Consider the following 27892-nt stretch of genomic DNA (forward strand, 5'->3'; position numbering starts at 1 on the left):
CACCCACGGACGGATGCCCAGGACCTCTGCAGAGACATGTCTAAAAGCCGTCGGTGCTTGTGGTGGGATGAGTAGCAGCCAGTTTGTGCTGGGAACCATCAGCAGGAAGATGTGCCAGGGTAGGTTTAGGTTGGACATGAGGAAAAGGTTCTTCACCCAGAGGGTGCTGGACACTGAACAGGCTCCCCAGGGAGGTGTCACGGCCCCAACCTGACAGTGTTCAAGAAGAGACTGGACAACACCCTCAGACACACGGTGTGACCTCTGGGGTTGTCCTGTGCAGGGACAGGAGTTGGACTCCGTGATCCTTGTGGGTCCTTCCAACTCAGGACATTCTGTGGTTCAGGTAGGAGCTTGGCGAGTGTGGCTTTCTGATCACAGCCCGTCCCCACGCTGCTACACCAGGACTGGACGGACACCAGTGCCTTTGGGAAGAAGCAGAACTGCAGGAAGAGCCCAGTAGGTCTCTATAAAACCCAAGCAGGTGCCTAAAATTAGGCAGAGCTGGATGCCTTCTCCTCCACCTCTCATGGGACCAGCCCTGGGTGCAGGGATGGGGACATCACCTGAGGTGAGGCCACCTCAGAGCAGGAGAGCAGAGCTCTGGCAGCTGGAAACAGATTTATTCCCCCAGTCTACTTGATATTGTAGGAGAAACCGGGCCAGTTGAAAGCAGAGTTGGGCTACGGCCTCTTCAACCAGCTCTACCCAGCTGGGAAACCCAGGCAGCGAGTGAGCACGGAGTCCCTGGATGCTCATTAATTAATCATTTTGTTTGATTGAGGGAAATTAATTGCACCATCCCACCTCCCCCTTCCCTGATGCGTTAAACCATTTCCACCCAGCTCAGCAAAGGGTTAAATAAGCAGTGACTGCTGGAGGGGGGCACTTATTTGGGTCACTGTGGTGGTGACCAGCAGGTCACTGCTGGCAATGGGGGGGTAACATCATCTCCTTTTTTCATGGGGGAATGGAGGATTTTATTCTGTGAATAGGACCAAATCCGTCAGTCTGAATAATATGGGATAGGTGGAAAATAATAGAAGAGAAAAGAAATCATCCGTGTTGGCTGGGAGGGTTTTGTCAGAAGAGGGTGACAAAGTGTGTTCACCAAAGCTAAAACAAAAATATAATAGCACGTTTTAAGCTGTTTTCTCCTCTTTCCTTGAATCCGTTTGGTTTTATTTTCTCAGCCCTTTGGTGGTGGGGGGGTGTTTTCCTTCATTCCAAAGCCTTGAGAGCAAAACGGGGCTCCCAGCTGCCCCAAAACACCCAAATCCTCCCATGGATGGATGCGGCTCGTGTGTGTACATATGTGTGTATGATGTATATGTGTGTCTGTATGTGTGTGTGTACATACGTATGTGCCACTCGCTCCTCAGGTGCCTTTGCCTTTTTATTTTGTCAAAACCCTCGCAGTGTCCTGATGTACAGAATGAAACTACGAGAATGTAAAGTTCTGCCCTGTAAAGTTGTTTCCTTTTGTTTGTTTTTGATGTGATTTTGGCTGGTGCGGGCAGGTGGCTTTTCCTGCTTGTCACATCATCATGGACCCATTGAGCAGCTATTAGTGCTGGGGAATAGAACATTGCTTGTCCCCCCCAGTATTGTCCCTTCCCTGTAGAACTGGTCCCAGTAGCAGTGGCTGTGTGGGGCTGGGGACATGGTGACTGGGGATGGAGGTGACGCTTCATGGGTTTGACTCGAAATAATGAACCTGTGCAGTTCTCACCCCCCACTGTCCCGTGTTGTTCAGATGCTCCAAATGCTCTGGTTTTTACAGTTTAAAAATTTCGTTTCTTTTCAGTTTCTATTTATTTATTTTTTTTAAAGATTTTTCTAAAGGAAAATTTTTCTTCTTTGTATTTCTTTTTTTTTTTTATTTCCACTCTTTATTTTTCCTTATTTACTTCCCCCCTTCCCTCCCTTTTTTATTCTTCTCCCCTTTGTCCCTCTCCTTCTTTTTCCCTCTCCTTAACTTTTCCTTTGATATTTTTTCTTTTTGTTTATTTCTCTTTTATCGTATTTATTTTAAGTTTACTTATTTTAACGTTTATTTGTTTTTATTCGGGTGTTTCGTTGGGTTTGTTAGTTAGTTTGGTTTATGTCTTTTAATTGCTTATTGCTCCCTACGTCCAGGGAGCCAGCCCGCGGGTTAAGCGTGGGGGGCGTGGCCATCCAGGGAGTGGGCGGGGATATGCAAATGAGGTGGCGTGTTCGCGCCGTCCCGCCCCCGGTGGCGGTGACAAGATGGCGGCGGCGCTGGGCGGTGGGGGGGTGCGGCGGGTGCAGGTGGTGCTGGGGCATCTCGCCGGGCCCAGCCCGGGGACAGGGACCGGGCTCCGGCCCCAGCCCTGCGGCAGCCACAGCCGGACCAGCCCGGACGATGTGGTGGTTGTGCACGGGCGGAGAACTGCCATCGGCCGCGCCAAGCGAGGCGGCTTCAAGGTACGGCCCGGGTCGGGGGGTCGTGTCTGCCCGCCCCCCTGCGCCTCCCGGGGAGCTGCGGGTCCTGCCCGCCGATTGCTGAGCGCTCTCGGGGTGTTGGGTCGGGCCGCTCAAGCATTGACCCCCCTCAGGCACTGACCCCCCTCAGGCATCGATCCCCTCAGGCACTGACCCCCCTCAGGCATTGATCCCCTCAGGCATTGATCCCCTCAGGCACTGACCCCCCTCAGGCATTGACCCCCCTCAGGCATTGATCCCCTCAGGCACTGACCCCCCTCAGGCATTGATCCCCTCAGGCATTGATCCCCTCAGGCATTGATCCCCTCAGGCACTGACCCCCCTCAGGCACTGACCCCCTCAGGCACTGACCCCCCTCAGGCACTGACCCCCCTCAGGCACTGACCCCCCTCAGGCACTGACCCCCCTCAGGCACTGACCCCCCTGAGGCACTGATCCCCCTCAGGCATCGACCCCCCGGCCCTGCCTCGCCTCAGTTGGGGACCCCCGCCAACCCCCCTTCCACGCAGCCGGGTGTCCCTGCTTAGAGAGACACCACTGGACTCTTCTGCCCTGCTGAGGCCGGTTCTGGGCTCCCCAGTTTAAGAAGGACAAGGAGTTACTGGAGAGAGTCCAGCGGAGGCTACAAAGATGCTGGCGGGTCTGGAGCATCTTTGTGATGAGGAGACTGAGAGAGCTGGGGCTGTTCAGCTGGAGAAGAGAAGCTGAGAGGGGATCTCATCCATGTTTACAAATATCTCAGGGGTGGTTGTCAAGAGGATGGACCAGACTCTGCTCAGTGGTGCCCAATGACAGGATGAGGGGCAGTGGACACAGACTGAAACACAGGAGGTTCCATCTGAATATGAGGAGAAACTTCTTTCCTTTGAGGTGCCAGAGCCTGGCCCAGGCTGCCCAGAGAGGCTGTGGAGTCTCCTTCTCTGAGACATTCAAACCCACCTGGACACCTTCCTGTGTGATCTGCTCTGGTGAACCTGCTTGAGCAGGTGGGTTGGACTGGATGATCTCCAGAGGTCCCTTCCCCCCCAACCAGTCTGTGATTTTGTGATGGTTTTGTTGCTCAGGGGTACATGGCCCCGGTGCAGCAGGACCACCGGCACCCTCAAAAAGCTGCCAGAAGTTTCCTGGCTCCCCTTAAGGCCTGAGGTTTGTCTGTTCCGTGCTGCCTTTCTGTGCTGTGGTCAAACAAAGCAACTGCCTAGAAAAGCAGCGTCTCCCTCACTTGCTCAGGTACTGATGGTGCTTGGTGTAGACCCACCACCGTGCTCCCGAAGCGGCTCTTCCTTGCTGGATGTCACTGCAGAGTCCTGGGGCCCTGACCGAGGCAAGAACTCTGTGCCAGCTGGCTCCAAAGGTTATAAGTGACCTGCCATTCTTCAGAACAGGTGTTGTCACACCCCCAGTGCTTCACCACCAGCTGAGGGTCACTTGCGTTTCTTTCACAAAATGAACGTGGAGGCTCCACTTGCAAACTCTTGCGACATAACTCGCCGTAGTTGTTTGGCCTCAAAGGCCCCACAAAGCGTCCTCATATCAAACCGAGCTAGGTAGGAAAGCAGTGTGTGTTACAGTGCTTGAAAGACATCCCGGGTAAAAATCATGCAGAATAATTCTGCTTTTGTAGGAAAAGGACAACCATGATGAGCTGAGAAGTGGAGTAGAGCTGTCTGAGCATTGTGCAGCAGTCCTCTGAAGTAGTCTGAGGGTGAGCTGGTGACAGGGCAGGTTCTGGTGTTTAAGTAGAATCACAGAATCATTTTGGTTGGAAGAGACCCTCAGGATCATCCAGTCCAACTGTAACCTAACTCTGACACTAAACCACGTTCCTAAGAACCTTATCTAAACGCCTTTTAAACCCCTCCAGGGATGGTGACTCCACCACTGCCCTGGGCAGCCTGTTCCAATGCCTGACAACCCTTTCCATGAATAAATTTTTCCTAATATCCAATTTGAACCTCCCCTGGCACAACTTGAGGCCATTTCCTCTCATCCTATCACTTGTTACTTGGGAGAAGAGACCAACCCCCTCCATGCTCCAAGCTCCTTTCAGGCAGTTCAGAGATCAGAAGGTCTTCCCTCAGCTCCTGTTCTCCAGCTGAACCCCCAGGTCCCTCAGCCGCTCCCATCACACTTGTGCTCCAGCCCCTCACCAGCTTTGTCGCCTGCTCTGCACTCTCTCCGGTATTTCAATGTCTTTCTTATGATGAAGGGCCCAAAACTGAACACAGTATTCATGGTGGGGCCTCGCTAGTGCTGAGTACAGTGGCACAGTCACTTCTCTAGTCCTGCTGGCTGATCTCCTGTGTTATTAGGACACTACACCTGATGAACTACTGTCTGCGGTGATGACAGCCGTCCTTGAAGATGTCCATCTTCGTCCTGATGTCCTGGGAGACATCTGCGTGGGTGAGTGAACAACCTCCATCCAACCTGAACCTCCTGGGCTGGATAGTTCTTTGGGACCAGCTGCTCCTGGTATCCCATGGGATATTTGCAAATATCATGGGGTTGGTGTGTAGCGGTATGTTTATGAAACCAAAATTTTGACTGTTCTGTTGGGTGGTTGGGCTCTGATTTGATCGCTGGGTGGTACCGAGCTGTGGTGACGTTCACGTCCCCTCGACACCTGCAGCAGCTCAGTGAAGGAAATGCAACCGATTGACCGGAATCGTGTCTTTGCACTCAGGAAACGTGCTGCAGCCTGGAGCTGGCGCTTTGGTTGCAAGAGTCGCGCAGTTTCTAAGGTAAACTCTGGCACATATCGAGGTTCTTCCTCCTGTTCTCAGGCCTTGGCTACGGAGCAGCAGTGGGTCAGAGGTTGTGACGAGGCTCACGTGCTCCTAAGATGTTACAGCAAAGCACCTTTTGCCTAGAAATGAGACTTCGATCGTGTATTTGAAGAACTGTGCTGGGGTTTGGATAACCCTGTTGTTAAAGGACAGGGAGGCAGAGATGGGGCTGATTAATCTGCTTGGCCTGCCTGTGTTGAGCCTTTTGTTGTGGGCTCCCAGCTGTACCTGCTGCTTTTCTGCTCTGCCTGGGCCTGAAACTGTGGAGTTGTCTCTGTTCGTTCCCCAGTGTTGTGGTTGATGGTTTATATTGAGCTGGATCCCAGCTTCCAGTTATTTCAGCCAGTGTCTATTGCCAAGTGCTTCTATAAATCAGTGTATAACCACCGCTTTGGAGAGGTGCAGATGCAGCCCACCAGAAATTCTGAGTATCTTAGAGCTTTCATTATTTCTGGAGAGCGCTGCTTACAGAGATCTGAACACAGATCTGTGGGGAAACAGCACTTAGAGCCACTTGCAAATCAAGTTTGGAAACTATCTATGAACTTTGCTTTCTCTTGGTACAGGACCAAATGGGACAATAAATATGCCAAGGAATCTGTCTGGAACGTGAGGGTTAAAGTTTAATCGAGTGGCCTAACGCTCTCTTTAGAGGTTTGATTTGTTGTGCGGTTTTCAGTGAGTTTTTGCCAACGCTGTTTTATTTTCTAGTGGTATTCCGGAGACGGTGCCGTGCTCGAGCGTGAACCGGCAGTGCTCCTCCGGGCTACAGGCCATTATCAATATAGCTGGTAAGTGTGATGGGCACTCATAGTCAATGCTCTCCCCACCCCAAGTGCTTGTTTCTCCTGCCCTCAAATCTCTCTGGGCAGTAAAAACACTGGTCCAGGTTGCCCAGAGAGGTGGTGGATGAACCATCCCTGGAGACATCCCAGGCCAGGCTGGACGGGGCTCTGAGCAACCTGAGCTGGTGAAGATGTCCCTGCTCATGGCAGGGGTGGCACTGGATGAGCTTTGAAGGTCCCTTCGAACCCAAACTATTCCACAATTTTATAAGGTCTTCTGCCATCAGGAATTTTCAGTGTGTTGTTGGTTGAATACTTGTATCCTTGAGTGGGTGAGTTTGCCCCCAGAGAAGTTTGCCCCAGAGAACTTGGTTCTCTGAGGATGAGTTCTACCATCACTTCCACATCTACCTGAAAGGAGGTTGTAGAATGGAGGGAGTTGGTCTCTTCTCCTAGGTAGCAAGTGATGGGACAAGAGGAAATGGCCTCAAGTTGTGCCAGGGAAGGTTTAGATTGGATATCAGGAAAAAATTCTTCACAGAAAGAGTTGTCAGGCATTGGAACAGGCTGCCCAGGGCAGTGGTGGAGTCACCATCCCTGCAGGGGTTTAAAAGGTGTTTAGACGAGGTTCTTAGGGACATGGTTTAGTGCCTGAGTCGGATTAGGTTATGGTTGGACTCCATCAAGAGGATCTATCTAACTGAAATGATTCTATGAGTCTGTGGTTCTATCAGCAGCATCTAGAAGGGTCCCTGCTGTCCTCTCCAGTTGCACATCAGGTCACAGTTGCTCTCCAGCCCCACCAGCTCCTTGACCTGCTCACATTCGGGCAGGTGGGAGGGTGGTGGGAACGCACCTTTCAGCTGCAGCGGGTGCCTCGGGCGTTCAGGAAACCGCAGCTGGGCTGGAAGTGCTTTTGCTCCTCACGACAGTAAGGATGTTTCTGTGCTGCTCTTACAGGTGGCATCCGAAATGGATCGTATGACATCGGCTTGGCCTGTGGGTAAGAAGGTTTTTTGTGGCACTTGCTGATGCTGCCTGACGGTAACGCTGAGTCCCTGTGTGATAGCCCTTGTGTAAGGAATTAGAAACCCCTTCCATCCAGATCCATGTCCCCCCACGAGGAAATAAACGCCGTCCTTGTTTGACAAATGGGTGGATAAACTCTAAAATTAGGACCTGAGTTTAAGTGGTGGCTGCAGGTGCAATTCATGTGTTTCCAGAGGCTGCCGAGTACTTTCACAAAAGATCGGATCATCTTTCAGGGTTTGAGGGAGGGAGCTTTAAAATCCTTTAATTCCCCTGGTTTTGGTGACCTGTCTGCTGGGGTTGCAGTAAGAGGCTGATTGTCTCTTACAAACATGCAAAACGTGTGTTTTATTAGGGTCACCACTTGTGTGCAGAGCTCTGGCAGCCTGAAAGAGCCCTGCCCTAATTAGCTTTTCAACTAACTTCCAATTAACTGGTGTCTTAGAAGACCAGGAGCTATCTTGGATAAAGAACATCCTGCCCATGCTACTAACGGTTCTACAGACTTACAGATGTTTTTCTGCAGTGGATGGGCATGTTGTTCTTTGCTTCAGTCTTAACATCATGGGAAGTGTTTGTTTTTTAGAGGATTATGTACATCTTATGTTGGCTTTGGAGAGATACTTGTGACCACATACACATTTGCTTCAGAAGGATGAATTTAAAAAAAACCTATTCAGTAATCCTGAGGCTAAAATATTTGGTTTCTCTTTTTCTTTACCTTGGTAACTCTTATGTCTCTCTGGAATTATTACTGTACACAGTCATCTGGTAGCCCTTAGGTAAAATATCTATATATACAACTTCCCAACACCTGCATATGCCTCCTTGAGCAAGATGTGATGCTGAGAACTCCCTTCTCAGACTGCTGTGAAATAAACAGCTCAGAAAACAGGCACGTTCCTCTGATGTAGGGTGAGCACTTGGTGTTCACGGCAATGCTGGTGCTTGAGCTCATGATGCTTTTCACTTGATCACCTGAACACACTCTTTTCAACGAGTTCCTTGTCAGTGTGTGCCAAAATTAGATGCTTAAAGGTACTGACAGGCTCAAAGGGTTTGGGATCCGGCCTTTGCACCTTTGGACATGCAAGCCACCGCTTTTCATAGAATCATAGAATAGTTTGGGTTGGAAAGGACCTCTAAGGGTCATCCAGTGCCCCCCCTGCCATGAGCAGGGACATCTTTACCAGCTCAGGTTGCTCAGAGCCCTGTCCAGCCTGGCCTGGGATGTCTCCAGGGACGGCTCATCCACCACCTCTCTGGCCAACCTGGGACAGGGTTTCACCACCCTCAGTGTACAAAATTTCTTCCTCATGTCTGGCCTGAATCTCCCCTCTAGTTTAAAACAACCACCCCTTGTCCTATTGCAACAGGCCCTGCTAAAAAGTCTGTCCCCATCATAATGATGAGGCCATCTAACTGATGAGGAGTTACAACTCAAGTAACAGGTCAGCTCGACTAGTTCTTCATGGCCAAACTTATCAGTCAGTCTTCTATGAAGCCTCCTTCACCTCAGCCTGTCACAAGAACCATCCACTGCCACAAAGTGGACAGACTGCTGAGGGACATCGCCAGCCCACATGGGACTGCTTCAGCGAGAACACTCAGGGAAGACAATTTGCAAGCGCTCAGCCTTGTATTTCTGACCCAGCATGCAGGCTCCTACTGGTTTCGTCTTATGGATCAAAGAGGGAAGGAAGCAAGGGTGCAGACATCTATTGTCTGCATGGCAGTGACCCCCTTGCTTTTAGCTGTATTTTGTGTCTACTTGGCAATGGATGTCCCTCCCTGTGCCAGAGCTGGGTGCTGGCAGGGGTGAACCAGAGGCAGACTGGGGGTTTAAGCAGAGCTCACACCCAGATCCACTTCCAGCATTCAGGTTGGCTGAAGAGCAAGAGAGGAAACTCATCCCATTTCTGCCAGTCCTGCAGCTTCAGAGTTGATCCAAATTGCCATAGACCTTCTCTTCTGGGAAGAGTGGGAGCTCTGCTCCCCGTCAGTCACTCCAACTGCACCAGCTTCTCCATATCCACCCATCTCTGCCCAGCGACTGTTTTGACCTTTGGCCTGAATCTCTCCTCCTTTAGTTTAAAACTGTCACCCCTTGTCCTATTGCAACAGGTCCTGCTAAAAAGTCTGTCCCCGTCTTTCTTACAGGCCCCTATTAAGTACTGAAAGGCTGCAATAAGGTCTCTCATTCCTATGGCATTGCGGGAAGTTTTTCGGCTTCTGCTATGCAAAGATCCTCCCTGAAGACATAAGATCTATACATTACAAATAGCGTTGATGAGCTGGGCTTATCCCAAGTCGTGCTATCCTCATGAGAGGACTCACCCACTCTGTAGTGGAGACACTGAAGGAGAACACAAAAAGCTGTAGCTCTGGTTTGCTCTTACCTAAAACCTCCTTCAGGGAGCAGCTGTGCCTGAACTCAAGTAATGCAATGTCTTGGAGTTATTTTAAACGCCTGATAGTGCTTCCTATAAGCTGCTAAGGGAAAACCTGTATTTTCTGCTTGTCTTGCATTTTCCTGGACTAGTTGCTTTGTTATTTATTCCTCATGAATGTATTTTAGTGAGGCAGAGTGGAATTCAAACCCTTTTCCCATCACAGGCTTCACAGTCTGGACTGACTTTACAAAAGCTCGCTAGTCGTAAGCGATGCTATGTGTATGCAGTGAAACTGGATATTGTCAATCTGGCAACTCATATGTAGGTGAGAGAGCACAGCCTCTGGGATCTGCGTTTGAAATTCTTTGTGTTGCGAAATACAAATGGCATCATGGCTTGCATAATAGTTATTATGCTGCCAATCAGTTCTTAAACTGTAAATGGCATTTTTATGGGTGGTGACAATCTACTGAGAACTCCAGCCCTAGGACCTTAGGTTTTTCATTACGTTTCAGGACAAAAGTGCCAGAATCTTTAGTGATTCCTTCCTAGCTGTGGAAGCAAGAGAAATGAACTGTTGACATTGGTGTCCTGTTCTTAGTGAAACACAGACCAGTTTAATCCAGCAATCTGTTTTCATTTTGTGGTAATTCTTATACTGATGACTGAAGAGCTTCTGCCTCAGCCCGTTCTTAATTATTCACTGCGCTTCTATAGGGTAATAGGAAAATATGTTGTCAAGATACTGAGTTTTGATCGATCTTAATTGAGCAATTGCCACAAATAGAGAATGAAAGCACTGGTAGCAAATTTAAATTTTTCTTGTGTTTAGTGTGGAAACGATGTCCCTCAGAAGTGCCAATAACCCTGGCGATATCAGTTCCAGTATGATGGAGAACAGCAAAGCTCGAGATTGTCTCATTCCTATGGGGTAAGTGTTTCCTCTTCCCAAAGTTTAAGGGTTTTCCAGCTGATCCGTCTCCTCGGGGACTATTTCAGATCAATCCGAATGCGCTGAGCTCGGATCTGCATGTGTCACCATCCTCTGTGGCTATGGTAGAGGATTAATTATGTGAAATGGGGGAAGGTCGGTGACTCTGATAAGGATTTTCTTGCCTTATGTCTTAAGCTTAATGAGCAAAAAGTTGAGAGTGAGTTTTGAACCTTGTTTTGGTTCTGGATTTGATTCAAGATCTGCTTCTGCCAAGCACTTCTAGGCTGAGAAGGCAGTGGTTTGTTTTGAGACCGAAGCCACTGCTCATACCTTGTGTTGTCTTTGTAGAAGCCAATGGCAGCTCCATTACGTTAATTCTGTGATGTTTTGTTTTTCCCCAGAATTACCTCGGAAAACGTGGCAGAGAAGTTTGGAATTTCCCGAAAGAAGCAAGATGCCTTCGCCTTGGCTTCCCAACAAAAGTAAATGCCTTTTTTTTTAAAAAACCTTTTAGTTAAGGGATAAATACATCTAGAAAACACATTGCTGCTTCCCCAGAGTGGTTAAGCGCAGCCTTCGTGTTGCCTTTCAAAGCTTAAGAGCGAGTGAAGAAGCTTAAGAGGCTCAGAGCGAAGGTCAGTGCCTGTCCTGGCTTCTGTGACAAGGAAACCCGAGTCCAGAGATCTTCTGGGACCTGCGTGAATAATCTTGTGCGTGAATCGCTGGGCACATGAACCCTGAGCAGTGGGTGCCCTGTGCTTTTCAGCACCCAAAGGACACGACCTCCAGAAGGTTTCTGAACTGCGGAGCAGTATTTTCATCGTGCCTTTGGCTCGGTATCGCTTCAAACTGACCGTGGCACTGACGGCAGCAGGAACCTTTCCTAAACTGGAATATTCAAACTGTTTCTAGAGAACTGAGATTATGAGTAGAGTGTCTGCAGGTGTTTGGCTCTAAGTTCTACCTCTTGTAACCTTCCTCTGAGGTTAAATCACCGCCAAAGTCAACGGACCCCTGGAATCCATGGGGCTGCAGTGGCAACTCCAGTGGCAGGTGATATATTAAAATTGCAGCTACCAAAGAGTTAAACCAGACTTTCAGAGCTCTGTTTAAGCATCGCCCCGGTCCAATTATTTATCTAATACAGGAAGCCACTGCACAGGCCAGTTAACCTTTAAATTCTGGCGCTGATTCTGGGGAACTCGGTGTGCCAGCCTTTCTCACTGACACGGGGCTGATAACGCCGAGGGTATGTGAACGCGATCCTCGCACGTGAGGAAAGGGCCGATTTTCTGGCCACGGTCTCAGGATGTCTGCGCAGTTACTGATCTGTAACTAACGCGCTTACCTGGGAGGGTGAAATATTTACATTTTATTAGTAAGACTGTAAAGTGATGAGAGGTTAAAACAAGCTCTTGGTCGCTGATCTGTAATCCCTCTAAAGGATGCTCTGCTGCTGGAAGGTAAATCTTCTAAGTCAGCTCTGCTGTGGAGGTTTTTAAATACCTTGTTGGTATGAAAGATTAAAACAGTGCGCTCTGAGCTAATTTTAATTTAGCTAATTGCGTTCTGTTTGCTTACATCAGTTTGGCCACGTCAGTTGTTCCCTATGGCTAATGCTGCTGTCTCAGGGGACCAGACCCTGTTTTCACCGCACATTTACTGCTAAATTCAATGATTCCTTCCACGTAGTCCCACTGAACTATGCAACATGAATTGCAATCATTTTGGGTTGAAAAGTTACATCTAAATGCCAGAAGATTATACCCAAAGCCTGTGGTCTGAAGCTCAACTTGTCTTTAGTAGGACAAAACCAGTAATGAGGGAAACTTTAGCCATTCCTTACCTTGTCAGAAATAATTAGCATTATGTGGAGGCTTAGCCCACTTGCCCCGTTTAAATCATAGATAATAATTGATGTTGGAATATGAGGAAGCATTGATTTTCTTTGAGTTGCCATGTGACTGCACCCCTGGATGTGCGCAGCTTCACGCTGTGGGCTGGTGGTGCTTGGTCGGTCACAAATCTGTTGATGGGAACAGAACGATGATCTCGCTCAGAAGTGGGTGATCCCATGACCTGGCTTTGGGGTGAAATGCCCATAATGTCAGTGATGTATTTCTGGTGACCTAGATTTAAGATATTTGTCTTCCCATGAATGAAAAGAAGTGTTTGGTGTCTTCCCATCCACTGTTCAGCGATGATGTACCAGTTTACCATGTCACACCTTAGTTCATTCTCCTCCTGACTGGTTTCCTTTACGTTCGTTCTCTGTCAGTGTGGTTTGGGAATTAGCTCATCATGCTTTATTTATCATCAAAATTTTCATTTGACAGCCAAAGGAGAGAGGCACATTCTTCCTCTGTTAACTGTACTCAGCCATATTGCCAATCTCTTTCAGTATCTGTTTACACCCAGCATCCTAAAAGCCCTCCATTTGATTCTTAATCAGGAGGGACACAAGCTCCAGGAGTCCCAGCTGTACCTGGTAAAGGGAGGAGGAAGACATAGAGTCACATCATCTTGCCATGCAAAACAAACAGAGAAAGGAGCAGAATCCTTTCTCTTGCACTTCAATTCGTTCTCTTGCACTTCGGAGTATTTTAACCTCTCATACTCTTCTCTGACAGAGCAGCAAAAGCTCAGCAGATGGGCCTGTTTAAAACCGAGATCGTTCCAGTGACAACCACTGTTGTAGATAATGAAGGCAACCGAAAAACAATCACTGTGCACCAAGACGAAGGGATCAGGCCGTCCACGACCCTGGAAGGCTTGGCGAAGCTGACACCCGCCTTCAAAGAGAACGGTAGCACCACAGCAGGTCAGCTCCGCTGTCACTTTTGTGTCATTCCAGTGGTTTATCTGCCCTGTCATAAACGTGCTTAGGCAAATAAGGTGTTAATAAATCTCTTCCAACAGGCAACGCCAGCCAGGTCAGTGATGGAGCAGCCGCTGTTCTCCTGGCGAAACGCTCCAAAGCGGCACAGCTGGGGCTCCCGGTGCTGGGGGTGCTCAGGTCCTTCGCCGTGGTCGGAGTCCCGCCCGACGTCATGGGCATCGGCCCAGCCTACGCCATCCCCGCGGCCCTGGAGAAGGCGGGTGAGGACTGCTCGTTGTTTGTACGATGGCAAATCAGACCCCGGGGGCTGAAAGTTGAGATTCTGTTATTAAAGCACGTGTGGCTGTCAGCCGTAGGAACAGTGAAGGGACTTGAGCACAAGCCCTATGGGGAGAGGCTGAGGGAGCTGGGCTTGTTTAGTCTGGAGAAGAGGAGGCTCAGAGGTGACCTCATCACTCTCTATAACTATCTGAAGGGAAGTTCTAGCCAGGTGGGGATTGGTCTCTTCTCCCAGGCAGTCAGCAATAGGACAAGGGGCCAAGGGCTTAAACTCTGCCAGGGGAAATTTAGGCTGGATATTAGGAAGAAATTCTTTACAGAGAGAGTGGTCAGGCATTGGAATGGCTGCCCAGTGAGGTGGTGGACTCGCCGTCCCTGGAGGTTTTTAAAGTGAGGTTGGACATGGCACTTAGTGCCATGATCTAGTCAATGGACTGGAGTTGGACCAAGGGTTGGACTTGATGATCTCTGAGGTCTTTTCCAACCCAGTTGATTCTGTGTATAAATTCTGTGTATAAACAGTGAACTTAAGATCTGGAATTTCAAAGAGCCCAGCTGGGATTATTGTAATACTCCTCACTTGTGCTCGTGTATAAATTGTCATTTGCTCCCCTGGGAGAAGCTCAGGATTAGATCCCTGCACAGTCTCAACAAACAACAAGTGATTTCATGTTCATTTAGTGCTGGTTTTTCTTCCTTAATGTGACCAGCCTGTGACAGGGGTGGTTTTATATATTTTCATGGCTCTGTTTGGTTTGGTTTTATTTGTTAGTTTTGTGGTTTGGCTTTGTTTTGTGGGGCTTGTTTGGTTTTGTTCTTGTTGGTTGGTTGGTTGTTTTCATTTCCTTTTGGGTTGGGCTTTTGTTTGTTTGTTTGCTTATTTGTTTATTTCTTTACAATTTTGGCACCTAACCAGCAGAACAGGCTTTGCTCAAGGTTCTTATCATACACATCAGGTTAATCAGCTTTTATAGCTGGTGATTATTGTTGAGTGCACTTGTGCTCACCTATAGTTTTAGCCTCGAAATTTCCTTCAACCTTTAATCCCTCTGCAAAGAAATCACATCTGATCTAAGGAACCTTGGCAAACTCAGCGACTATAAACTGTGATGTTTGGTGGTGTTTAGACATTGTACATAAACATGTTTTACAAGTAGAGACACCCCACATGGAGCTGAGGTCCCCTCTTACTGTCACCAGTGGAGTGGAACTATAATAGAACTAGAATTCATCAAGTGAGGCTTTAAGTGACTTATTCTCTTTGATATAGTCTTAAGGCAAAAATATCCCCTTTTAAATCCTGACTTTTCTGACCCGTAGGTCTGACTCCGAATGACATTGATATATTTGAAATTAATGAAGCTTTTGCAAGCCAGGTGAGTGATCATCCTGTTTGATATTTCAGTTTGGTCTCCAAATTAAGATTTGCGCTTCTTCCACATATCACTGTTTGTGCTTTGGATTTGTAACGTGGTTCTGCAGGTCTGGCTGGAGTCAGGTCTCTGAACCAACTGTTCAGTGCTTGAAGAGCAGCTGCCACAACGAGGTGGATTTTGTGTAAAAACAAACATAGTTTGAGCTAAATTCATTTTAAGCACGAAACTTTTGAAGCCACTAGAGCTGGCTGAAAAAGAAACGGACTCATTGTCTCTGATGTGTTAGAAAAGTTTAAATTTGTAACACAGAATCAAGTTCTTTGTCCTGGCATTTTGCTCTTAATAATACAAGTGGATTCTTGCAATATGTTCCTGTTCTTTTTATGATAATTGTTAGTTAAAGGCTGTGGTTAGCTGGAGAGAGACCAGAGAATGGTTTGGGTTGGAAGGGAGCCTAAAGCTCATCCAGTGCCACCCCTGCCATGAGCAGGGACATCTTCACCAGCTCAGGTTGCTCAGAGCCCCGTCCAGCCTGGCCTGGGATGTCTCCAGGGATGGTTCATCCACCACCTCTCTGGGCAGCCCATTCCAGTTTTTAACCACACTCATGGTGAAGAATTTCTTCTTTACATCTCATATTAATCTACCATCTTTCAGTTAAAAGCCATTACTCCTTATCCTGTCACTCCACACCCTTGTAAAAAGTGGTGGTTTGCTGTCCCTCTTTATGGACAAGATCATCAATTGTCCCTGTGCCGCTCTTAGCTGAGAACTAACGGGGTTCAGAGCATCTCCATGAAACCGTTCCCTGTGTCTGTGGTTCCAGGCCATGTACTGCGTTGAAAAGCTGGGCATTCCCCTGGAGAAGGTGAACCCCCTGGGAGGAGCCATCGCGCTGGGGCACCCGCTGGGCTGTACTGGTGCTCGTCAAGTCATCACTTTGCTCAATGAATTGAAGCGCAGAGGGAAAAGGTGAGCGCGGAGGAACAGTCTGAGCCTTAACGCCTTAAATGGAGGTGACTTAGGCCCAGAAGGAGCCGTTTGTTTGGCTTGAGCTTTCTCCATCCCATTGGTGACTTTGAAGATGAATTCCTGGCGGTTTCTCATTGTAGAGGGTCATGTAACATCTCGCTGGACCTGAGTGCAGAGTCTCTTCTGGTCCATGGTGGTGACATCTCTACCATGCAGCATTAGAGCAGGGGCGTCACAGCTGCTGGCTTTGCAAGGCTGGGCTAAGTTGGGCTTTGTGGCAGCTCGGTCGCAGGATTTTGGGGTCTTCCTGACATGTGGAAGAAACCCAGTGTCTGCTGCTGGCTCTGTCACTGCTGCCTTTGGTGCTGGCACATCCCATGTCCCCACACTGCACCTTAGGACAAGCTGTGCCCTGTCCTAGAGAGGAGGGTGACAGTGATCACAAACTATTCAATGCCACGCAAATCAGGCGAACAACATTAAAATCTCGAAGTGGAAGAACTTGCTCTGAAATCAGGCTCTACACTCTGTTTTCCCACAAATCCTACTGCGCATCGTCTGACTATCCAAATTACCTTGAACTTGCACACACCGAAGCGATGTGAAAGGCAGGGGTGGGAGGCAGGGAGGGAAGAGTTTCTTCCTCAGCCCATCTGAACCAAAGTGATTCTCCTACCTCAGCCTCACTGCTGGTGGTGGCCAAGGAGCTGCTTCTGGTCCAGAAAGTAGCAGAGTGAGAAACGTGTGTCTGTGTGCTCTGCAAACAACACCCCATGACATCTCCAGGGTGCTGCTCCAGAGTTAGAATCTTGGTGACACAGTGGGTAGCTCACATTTATTGTATTCTTTTTTATCCCCTAAACCTAATCTGTCTTAATTCCATGTGGTTTTCTTCATTTCAGAGCGTACGGGGTGGTATCGATGTGCATTGGCACTGGCATGGGCGCTGCCGCCGTGTTCGAGTACCCAGGGAACTGAACTCCAGCCCAACAGCTCCTTCTCTGCCTTCTCTAGGGACAGCAAGTGATTTGCACTGTGAAATCAAGTGGGTTCAGGGATTTGTTACTAGATGTACAAATTTTAAGCACAAATTGCAACTTAGAAAAAAAATTGTCCAGATCTACTAAGCAGGTGGGAAAATACAAAACTGGCGAATGACATGGGAAGATAAATCAGTTCAGCTGAAGTTCAACTACAGGCCCTTGTATGGCGATGATGAATTAATATTTATAATGTAATCGATCCCTTTATTCTTTGAATATTATCAGAGAGACGTAGTTCATAGTACAGTATTTTTGTATGACATTGTCTAAAACGGTTGCTCACCATGAAAACAATTCCCGTGAAGATGCTTTGCCAGAGTTTCCTTAAAAAGATCTCACCGGCTCGCAAGAAGTCTAGAACAGCTTGTTCTGAAAGCGGCGCAAAGACTTAACACCTTTACAGCTGTGTCTGTCCTGTCCCAGTCACAAGTCGGCTGTGCCTTAAATTGTCCCTGTGCTGGATCTTCTATTGTTCTACTTGTAACCGAGCTGCTCTGAAGCTGGAAGGATTAGGAAGTAACTTACTCAGGAGCTATCAAAGTGTATTAGAAGGGTTTTGGTGATTTGCTAGAAGCCAGGAATTGGAAAGCAGCCATTCTGTCTTTTATAACATATTTCTGATTATCAGCTTGTGTGAATCTGACTTAGAGGCCAAGTTTCTGCTTAATAATATTTACTTACCTAACATAAAACAGGTCTCAGCATTATTCGTCCTGCAGGCACTACATGAACATCAGCAAAATCATCATGTGTTAAAATTCTCTGTTATTTGTTCTTGCTCTTATGAGGAATCATCAGATCACTGAAACTCAGAGCTAAAGCTTGAAAAAGAAATGCACTCATTGTCTTTGATATGTTAGAGAAGTTTGAATTTGTAACACAGACTCAAGTTCCTTGTCCTGGCTCTTATTTTTGCACTTAATAATACAACTGGATTCTTGCAATATGTTCCTGTTCTTTTTACAATTGTTAGTTAAAGGTCGTGATTAGCTGGAGAGAGACCAGAGAACGGTTTGGGTTGAAGGGACCGTCAAAGCTCACCCAGTGCCCCCCCTGCCATGAGCAGGGACATCTTCACCAGCTCAGGTTGCTCAGAGCCCCGTCCAGCCTGGCCTGGGATGTCTCCAGGGATGGTTCATCCACCACCTCTCTGGCCAACCTGGGTCAGGCTCTCACCACCCTCATGGTGAAGAATTTCTTCCTTATATCTCATCTAAATCTACCTCTTTCAGTTTAAAGCCATTACTCCTTGTCTTATCACCCCATGCCCTTGGAAAAGATGCTTTCCAGCTCTCCTGTAGGTCCTCTGTAGGTACTCGATGGCTGCTATGAGATCTCCCCAGAGCCTTCTCTTCTCCAGCTGAACAACCCAACTCTCCCCCTGTCCTCACAGAGATGCTCTTTTATATTCTCAGCTTGTTCTGTAGCCTGTTTCACTCAGCAATCACACACGCTTTATTTCAGAGCAAAAAGAAGATTAAATTAAAAGGAGCAGAGAAGAATTAGCATCTTCTGAGAGTCCTTTTTCGTACTGAGGTTCCTGTGTATTAAGTGAGTCTTTTAAACTAGGCAGGAGGCAATAGTGGGTCTTTGGTTCTCCTGCAGTAGGGAGTGCAGCCCTCTCCTCCCACACACGCTCCCTCCAACGAAAACCTTTTATTTGGTGGGAGTGGAAAACTTAACAGGCTCAGAAATGGGAATTGCAGTGACCTTTAGCTCAAGTAATTCTAAAAACGTTTAAAGAGAAGTGTGAGTAAATGGGAACCTTGTTGGGGGGAAGAATTAAAAGGAAGAAGGGATCCTCCCTCCGTGGCCAGAGGGGATGTTCTCAATACAATTCGCTGATTCAACACGCAGGTTGGTAATTTTCCAAGGAGTCCAGGGAAAGTTGGCTCTTCCCCTTTTCATGTAAAGCACTGAGAAAACAGCCAGGGGAATGCTGCCCTAGTCCCTAATTCTTACTTTTATCATGTGTCAATGTTCATTTTAGTGTCAAACAAGGCAGAACAAAAGCTGCTTTTTAAGGTACAAACAGTGTTTAATTGTAATTTGAGGCACACTGTGATGTGCAAAAGGGTTTGGCCTCTTAACAGAGCTGCTTTGCAATTTAAAAACTATTATTTTGTAGAGCCTGATTCTGGGCTTGATGGTAAACCTATTACAGCAATACAAAGAAGAGCAGAGAGTGAGACTATGACTCTCTTCTTTAAAATACCATGAACCTTTTGTCCTCATAACTTAAAATTTCATTCTGCTAAAATTCCAAGGTATATTAAAACAACTAAAGTAGGTGAAAATCCAGGCTCAGCTGATGCCACATCTGCATCAACACGTTACCTTGGCATGTCCCACATTGTCTTGCTTAAATTAAATACATCTTCATACTTCTCGTCGTATGTTCCTCGTCCCCGGATCCATAGCTTGCAGGGCTTCTCCCCCAGAATCCCAGTAACAGTCACGGTGGTTTCATAGTCAGTGTCGCTCCTAAAATGCAGAGGGAAAAGACAGTTCAGTTACACCTAGATGCAAATCTGGGTTTAAGGGTGAGATGAGTGGCTTTGTGGAGGAAAAAGGGGAACGTGGTGCCCTAAGACATGAACTGCTCCCACTCACAAGCACTGGTCTGTTATGGTGCTGTCGAGGCTGTGGATAACAATCTCACTTCATACTGTCACATCAGGATGTTTGAAGAGAACGGTCCAGTAAAGACACCAGATTAATCATGTTGGAAAGAAGAGCTTGAGTATCTTCCTACTTGTGAAATACTATTTTACCTTGTTTCCCCCAAAATAAGACCTACCCCATAAATAAGCCCTAGCAGGATTTTTGAGGATGCTTGAAATATAAGCCCTATGACACAAATAAGCCCTAGTTAATTTTAAATGTCAATTTCAATAGTGTCCAGGCAGCTATACATGTGGAAAAGTAATACATTTTGGAGCAAAAACTCATCTAAGACCCTGTCTTATTTTCAGGGAACCAGGGTAGTTAGATAAACATAAGGAAGCTCTGCTGGGGGAAGTGTTTGGGAGCAGGTGCCTATGCTGCCTTCCTGTGACAAAGTTTGAAACTGAAAAGTTTCCATCAGTTCCCCCAAGACACGGGGCACTCAGTGGAGTCCAGATTGTAACTGAACATCAAAAAGCTTACACCAGGTGTAGTTCTGCACCGCGTGCAAGTCTTACAGCAGGATTTGCCCAAGGCCGATGCTCCCTGGCGCTCCTGAGACTGCTCATCTGAAGAACTCTGTGTCTGTCACAGCGGCCTGAGGCAAGAGCCCGTTCTGCCACACAACATTGAGTTTTTCCTCCCCATAACAAAATTCCCCTGCAGGCAGATCACTGATTTCAGCAGGTGAATAATTAAAATCACCTCACCCCTTGTATGTAATTATTGACTAATGCCACGCTGCTCCTGAGCTCTGCCGTGTGGGGAATTCTTTGTCTGGAGCTGAAGACCGAGCTGGCTGCTCTACAGCAACATCTTTGCTTCCAGGCACAATAATTAGTGTCAGACACAAAGAAGCCTTTTTGACCATATTCACAAGAACTCCAGAAGAATTTAGACAGTGAGGACTCTCTGGCAGCTGCTCAGGGCTTTGTCCTGCTGAGATTTTAGTGGCTCCAGCCCTTGGGATCTCAGGTCCAGTTCCAGGGAGCCCGAAGTTGGGACAGTAACGTGTCACCTGGAGCGTGAAACGTCCCCGTCGGCAGCGGTCAGTTCACTGCGACCACCGGGGTGGACTTGTCCTCCGCTTTCTGGCACCTTGTGTCAACTTCCATTGCAGATTCTTTTAGTGGAAGCTGAATTTTCTAAGAGGAGTTGTAGCTCTCTCATTAGAGCAAAGAAATTAAAGGTTTGGGGTCAATCCTCTGTCTAACCTCACCGAAAGCTTATAAGATCTCCATAAACATAATTAGAACAATATTAGATGTCTATAGGACAGAGTCATTGTCATCTGCACCCTTCTGTTCTCTGCTGTCATTTGCCTGCAGCTCACATTGTTGTGTAGAAAACCTTTGGACTAGAGGCAACAAAAATACATTGATTTTCTTTTTCTTTCTCAAACATGGACAAGACCGTTATGCTAAACACCGCACCAGGCTAAACAAGGGTAAAACAAATTGTATCATGGCATTAAAATAACATTTTGCTCTATTTACTTCAGGAGGTACTCTGAATGCACGTAGGGAAGCAAAGACATTCAAAAGGTTTTAGAGAGAAGCCACATAAATCATAATGAAGGATCCCTGAGACATTGCGCTTTCCTGCACGGCAAACAGATGCTTTACTGGAATTCTGAGCTACTCCAGACACATTTCTCCCTCTGTCCTAGTAAAGTGCTGCTTGCATAAAGGTCTCAACTGTTGTATCAGCCTCTGCACTGAGCTACAGGCCTGAGACTTGTCCTCCGTTGATGACATTGCCCTAAAGAAAGAGATTTTATCCAGTGGTACACAGAGCAGTGTGATTTTTGAGTGGCTAAATCTAAAGTCTGAAATTCTGGTGCCAGTTCCAAAAGAAATCTCATAGAAAGGAGCGGTTTGGGGAACATGGTTATGTGGAAAATGTACCAGCTGGGAGCCTAGGATTGGCAAGTGGGAGAGGCAAAACAAGCAGGCTGGGAACACAAGAATGGAGCAGAACTGCTCTTTGCTTTCAGTGGCCATTGCTCTTTGCTTTCAGTGGACACTCACACGCCAAGTCTGGGCTTGACAGGGAGTACCAGCAAGATTTCAGTCCTGTTATAATAACGGTACCTTGCAGTAAAGCTGATCTGCAAAGTCTCTGTGGTAGGCTGGTCCCCTTCCCGTGCCTCCAAAATGCCGGTAGTAGGGGAGATAGAAAACACCTCCAGGTCGTTTTGCCTTTCCTGTTCATCTGCAATGAAAGAAGCAAACATCAAATAAACCAATACACGCAATACGATCCCCTTTGTGTGTGTGCAGCATGTTGCACTCAAAACAATGCATCTCCTTGCCAGCCAACTAATAAATCACATCTTGCACTGCCATTGTTTTCATCCTCGGATCAAGGGGAGCGATCAATAGCCCCCATGTCAAAATAATAAGCCCCTGATCTTCTTTCCTTTGCAGCCCATCTGTTAACATCATTAGGCACAAGCTCAAACCAAACTCAAGAGAAGCTGCTGCTTCTCGTTGCCTCTTAGGATTGAATTATGAATGAGCAAAGGATGTTCATGACTTGTGAGGGTTGCGATTTGATCTTTTGGTTAAGTCTGGAGTAACTGCTGGAATCAGTAAAGATACACTGATGTAAAAAGAGAGGAAAGAGATGGACGGAGAGGAAAGAGATGGACGGAGAGGAAAGAGATGGACGGAGAGGAAAGAGATGGACGGAGAGGAAAGAGATGGACGGAGAGGAAAGAGACAAAGCCCAGATAAGTGAGAACAGAGGCAGATCTGATATGTTTGCAGCCAACATCATCACGTATTGGGTATATATTGAGCAAGTGCAGTCTTACTACATAAAACCACTGAACAGTGAGACTATATAACAAGGAAACCCAGTTGCAAACGCAGAATACCCAGCGAAGCAGTCCAGTAGCTCCTGCAGCCACTCCTGTTACACAGGAAGACGTGTTTGGTCTCGGTCTGTGCCACAAAGCAGGTCTTGAAATCAACCGTGTGGCAGGAGAGCTCCAGCACTGGAACAGTGATGTACGCAGTCACCGGGACCAGCTGCAAAAGAGGAAAAGGAGGAAAAAAAACCCACAAACTCCACATCATTTTTGTGGGGCTTTCATAGTATCTGCTGTAGCTGGATCGTTCTTACCTCAAGCACTGAATGAAGAGCCATTGTTCTGTGTTCTTTTGCAATAATCAATTCCCCTTTCTACAGCTTTGAGTGAATTAAGTTGTTGCTTGTTTTATGGTTTTGGGATAGGTTTTCAAAGCTGACGCTGTGGTCTTGATGAAGTAACATGCAGTGAACGTTCTGATTTGTTATTAAGGTTTTCTGAGGAGATGCAGACATTACAGCATCTCCTCGTCCCTTAGGGCTGTATATGGCCCACTGTGAGTCATTCCATTTGTGCAGATTGCCCAAGATTATTATGAAGTTGACTGTATTTTAGAGATGGTGGTTGGATCTTACACAGAAATACCTCGTATGAAAAGAAAGAGTTCCTGCAGCGTACTGGAACTGCTGAAGGCCTGGGGGTTTATAGCTTTCCATCTGGAAGAGATCGGTCTGTAAATGTGTGTGGGCTGTGACACCAGCACAAGAGTTAGAGCTCAGGGGACTCAGGAAGCACTGGGCGCTGCAGGAGGCCACGGCTGGTGACTCGGGCACTCACACGGTCCTGCTCCCATGTCTCAAAAGGATGTTGAGGGTCATGCTGTAGCTGGGGTGCTGCGCTCAGATGGAGCCGCATCATCCAGGTCATTGTGCTCTGCACAGAGCTGTGCTATGAGCACCAGGGCGCTGACCCAACACCGCTCTGTCCAGCTGAGAGAAACCTGCAACGGAGACCTCTCGCCTTTTGAAAATCCTCACAACAAGAAAGCCCTGGAGGTGCTGGAGCGAGTGGAGAGAAGGGAACGGAGATGGGGAAGGGGCTGGAGCACAAGTGTGATGGGGGGACCCAGGGGGTTCAGCTGGAGAACAGGAGCTGAGGGGAGACCTTCTGATCTCTGAACTGCCTGAAAGGAGCTTGGAGCATGGAGGGGGTTGGTCTCTTCTCCCAAGGAACAAGTGACAAGATGAGAGGAAATGGCCTCAAGTTGCCCCAAGGAAGGTTTAGATTGGACATTAGGAAAAATTTCTTCCTGGAAAGGGTTGTTTGTTGGGCATTGGAACAGGCTGCCCAGGGCAGTGGTGGAGTCACCACCCCTGGAAGGGTTTAAAAGGCTTGTAGATGAGGTTCTTAGGGACATGGTTTAGTGACAGTGTTGGGTTAATGGTTGGACTTGATGATCTCAAGCATTTCTTCCAAACAAAATGGTTCTATGATTCTATTAAATCTTCAGCCATTCACTTTAACTGGATGACACCATTTACTCTAGAGATGGATGTATTTCAAAGCTGAGTAAATCCTACAGGACATTCATTCTGAGTCAGAGTTGCTGACAAAACACAGAGATCTCCTCCTGATCTTACCTGGGTAGTGCGGTTACTATATTCAATGACCAGATTTTGATTAAACTTCAGCTTTCTCTCTCCGTTCTCACACTGGAGCACTTGGACTCCGGGAAGCAGCTGCGTGTCTGGCAAACGTTGATATGTAAGTAACTCCGGGGTTGCGTGGAAAGACACTTTCACCTGTGGGAAGAGGAACTCAGATGACCGTCACATAAGAAGACACCGTGTGCAGGAAATCCAAAATAAACACTGCTCAAAGGCCCAGGCGCACATTTTCCCACTGGAGCCCAAAGGCAACCAAATTCCCATTGGAACAAAGCATTATCATTAAAGAAAAAACGCAGCTATTTCCTATGAATCCAGTACACGAAGTGGAGCGTAAAGGTGAACAGCTGATCTCTGAACCACAGGGGAGAAAGTCTCCAGCGAAACAAAGGTTCTGAATTCCCAAGATTACAAATGCCATATTCCCAAAGCTGCCTTAAACATATAAGTCTCCTTCCTGCACACGCAGAGTTAAGACGTGTGTGTCTATATGTCAAAATGAACACTGGAAAATGAGAAGCACACTTCAAAAATGCAGCTGTTACTCATTCTTTGCACCTTAGCTAATTCTTGACTCCAGGACTTTGTTTCCTTTAGTGTCATTTTGTATACCCCAAATTAACCAATTATTTTTCTGTGTGTGCTGCCTGCATCTAATTTGAGGAAATGAGGGACTACAGTCTTTGGAAGTCTTTTAATATGACTATTGATTTAGGTAAGCTCAAAAACCCACAGGGTTTTCTGTGGGAGTTTGCAACAGGTTGGAGTTGCTGAGAAAAGCACATCAGAGCCACTGGAGCAAAATATTTCATACTGGCAATATAGCAGACAAAAGTGCAGCAATGACCATCTGCTAATATACCACTATTTCCCCTGAAATGGGAAGATTTCTATCCTAGCTGTGTTTTTCTTGTGGTTCATCTGGGCCAGGCTAACACCCCAATTACTAAACTGTCTATTCTGGCACAGGATTATGATTTTTGAGCCTACCAGCGTGTTTTGCTGTGGATAAAGTACAAGTTGCGGCTGCCGTTCCTTTTCCTCCTTCTTGCTGTGGGGTGTTTTGGTGCTCATTTTAGGATCTGTGCTGGAAAGGCTGAAAGGCGTTGACAGAAGGAGCCTGAAGTACAGAGGAACCTTCGTGCAGTTGAGGAGTTTCAAACTCTGAGTCATTACCGAATCTGTCAAAACCTGGAGGAGAAATGATTCCAAACCGGTTAGAGAGGTTTGTGTTAGTCTGTCTGGTCACTCAGCACCACCAGGATCTGAAGGACTTTACCCCAAAACACCACAGTATTTTCTACTTAAGTTTTTTCAAAATTTCATGAGTAAAAAATCATGAATAATGTAATAAAGTTTAGAAGCCTTTGAATGTCAAGAGTCACAGAAACTGACCACGCTGCTCTAAGTGACTCATTCTGCTACCAGAACTTTATGTCCTGAAAATAAGTACTTATTCTTCTACTTAAAAACTCCTCCACGAAGAAAGAGAAAGACATAGAGTTCAGTGGTGGACTTGGAATTGCCAGATTAACGGTTGGACTTGATGATCTTCAAGGTTTTTTCCAACACAGTTATATGATTCTATGATATAAAATAGGCATTGTCTGAGCTCGGCTTCGCTTATCCTGGCTAATAAGCACTTGTAGCCCTTTTGTTTTACCCACCACGTTACAAGCAATATGGAGAATTGCCATGAGGCTACCGGTGATAAAGATGCATTTTAAAATCAAACCACACGCATACAGCTCTGAATTCTCATAGCAGCACAGCAACACAAACCAGCTGAATACATGGCGGTGGGAAATACTTACTCCTGACAGAGACTGGTCTGGTACAAGATCACTTGCCATCGAATGAAAAACCACTTCTCCATTGCGATCCGTGTCTACTCTTAACCTGCGTAAAGCACCAGAGCTGGTCGGAGTCCTGCCCTCCACACCGACCCGTTCTGCGATTGTAACGGTTGTTGTGTGACGATACTCACTGAGCGTGTGTAACAAAACCTTGCAAGTCTACTCGTAGCGGTGGAACGTCGTAGCCATCCCTGCGATGCACTTTGTTCGGCACCGTCTTTGCGAGCTGACAATAAAAAACCAGAAATGATGTATAAACTGATAGCACCAAAAGCTGAAATCCTACCTGTAGCCCGAGAGGCTGTTAGCCAAAATAGGATCCTGCTTGGCAATGTGTTGCCTGTTTTTAAGACGTGATGGGAACACGCAAGGAACAGCAAAAGCAAAGCGGTAGTTGAACTCTGAATGGCTGTGGTTAACACAGACGCAGGAATTTCTTCCTCTGGGAGTCAGGAACATTAGGGATGCTTTTATTAAATATTCTATTATCATTCATTCATTACACCTTGTACCTTTGCAATGATTCACGTCAGGGAATCACAGAGCAATTCATAAAACATTATTCAAGCCTCACATTCGCCTGTGAGCTGCACTTGCAGTTGTTGAAGAGGAAGTTTCCCAGAGGAGAGATACGCTGCCCAAATTCACACAGGAAGGTGCATGCAGAGCCAGGAACAGAACTCAGCAGTCCCGAGTCTCAGGCCCATTGTTAACTATTGTTATCAATAAACCCTGATGTTGTGATAGCGATTCAAACCCAGGCCTTTCGTCTGGGGTCTGCTGCATCAGACAATGCAAGACGATGGTGACATTCCCGCCCCAGAACGCTTCCAAGCTCAAAGGCAAACGCGACAAACGAACAACCCTCATTCAGGAAGGATGTACAGGACTGTTTTTACAGCCTGGCCAGGTACACAGCGGCCTGGGCATAAATCATAGGAAGGGAAAGGATTATTTTCTAGTTATCGTTAGTGATAGTCACCTTACCTCGTTGTCTAGGCTCATGAAACCCAGCACAAACCCTTCGCACTGTGCCTCAGACACGGCCTCTGGCAGAGCACAGGGAGTGAAGGAGATGGAAACGAAGATGCTGCCACCTCCTGGAACCACCTGCAGCAGAGACACAACTGTTTGGCAGGGCAGGAGCTGATGAGATTGCGACACCAGAGTTACACAAGCAGCATGAAGTCTCCTGGGGATGGGCCACGCTCAGGCTTGCGCTAAAATGATGACATGTGACAAGAAAACTGGCTTAATTATTTCAGCTGCAAATATCGGTGCAGTCACTCTTTAGCATCAACACAGTCACAAACCAACTCCCTCAGTACAAAAACACATGTACATACCTGTTTGTTTGTTTGTTTTTAAAAATACACAGTTCTCCTTGGCTAATTCAGACAATTCTCTCACAACTGACAGCACTCACAGATACAAGAAACAGTTTTTGGCAAGTTACAAATGTGAATTAAGATTAATTTACAGTTCAGTTTGGCTATTTTTTTATTTTACATGACAGCAGGGAATGTAATCAAATGCACTAGCCAGCTACAGTGGATTGTATGGGATTTACAGGTTGAATAGATTCTGTTTTCTTTAGGTGCATTACATCTTATGATTCAATCCTGCTATTGCTGCAGAAAAACCTTTGCCATCTCCCTGCAGAGACAATTCACGTCAAATTTGAAAGCTTGAGGGCCACATGGTACATTCTGCTCTCGGCTTAGTGCTCTACAGAGAAACTCCCCTGCTTCATGTGATCACAGGGTGAGATGTGGTGACCTGTTGGATCAGCCTTGGGTGGTGAGACCCTGGCCCAGGTTGGCCAGAGAGGTGGTGGATGAACCATCCCTGGAGACATCCCAGGCCAGGCTGGACGGGGCTCTGAGCAACCTGAGCTGGTGAAGATGTCCCTGCTCATGGCAGGGGTGGCACTGGATGAGCTTTGGAGGTCCCTTCCAACCCAAACTATTCTATGATTCTAC

The 27892-nt window shown here is 47.1% G+C and overlaps 2 protein-coding genes across 2 annotated transcripts in view; one reads left to right on the forward strand and one right to left on the reverse strand.

Annotated features, from left to right (window-relative positions):
* Window positions 1–1467: 1467 nt before the first annotated feature.
* Window positions 1468–17787, forward strand: ACAA1 (acetyl-CoA acyltransferase 1). Its single transcript, XM_080364298.1, has 12 exons — window positions 1468–2448; window positions 4779–4872; window positions 5153–5210; window positions 5967–6046; window positions 7001–7043; window positions 10295–10393; window positions 10798–10878; window positions 13027–13217; window positions 13316–13495; window positions 14835–14890; window positions 15717–15862; window positions 16765–17787. The coding sequence occupies exons 1-12, from the start codon at window positions 2251–2253 to the stop codon at window positions 16838–16840; spliced, it is 1302 nt and encodes a 433-aa protein (XP_080220424.1). The 5' UTR covers window positions 1468–2250; the 3' UTR covers window positions 16841–17787.
* Window positions 17788–18622: 835 nt separating this feature from the next.
* Window positions 18623–27892, reverse strand: part of DLEC1 (DLEC1 cilia and flagella associated protein) — a gene marked incomplete at both ends in the record, with an annotated part of 45807 nt that continues 36537 nt past the window's right edge. Inside the window, 9 exons of the mRNA XM_080364234.1 lie at window positions 18623–18632; window positions 19243–19389; window positions 21666–21786; window positions 22454–22607; window positions 24028–24189; window positions 25045–25245; window positions 25869–25953; window positions 26042–26136; window positions 26898–27020. Of these exons, the coding sequence (XP_080220360.1) occupies window positions 18623–18632; window positions 19243–19389; window positions 21666–21786; window positions 22454–22607; window positions 24028–24189; window positions 25045–25245; window positions 25869–25953; window positions 26042–26136; window positions 26898–27020 (1098 nt within the window). The remainder of the gene's footprint in view (window positions 18633–19242; window positions 19390–21665; window positions 21787–22453; window positions 22608–24027; window positions 24190–25044; window positions 25246–25868; window positions 25954–26041; window positions 26137–26897; window positions 27021–27892) is intronic.

This window comes from Nesoenas mayeri (genome assembly GCF_963082525.1).
Source record: "Nesoenas mayeri genome assembly, chromosome: 2".
Classification (NCBI taxonomy): domain Eukaryota; kingdom Metazoa; phylum Chordata; class Aves; order Columbiformes; family Columbidae; genus Nesoenas; species Nesoenas mayeri.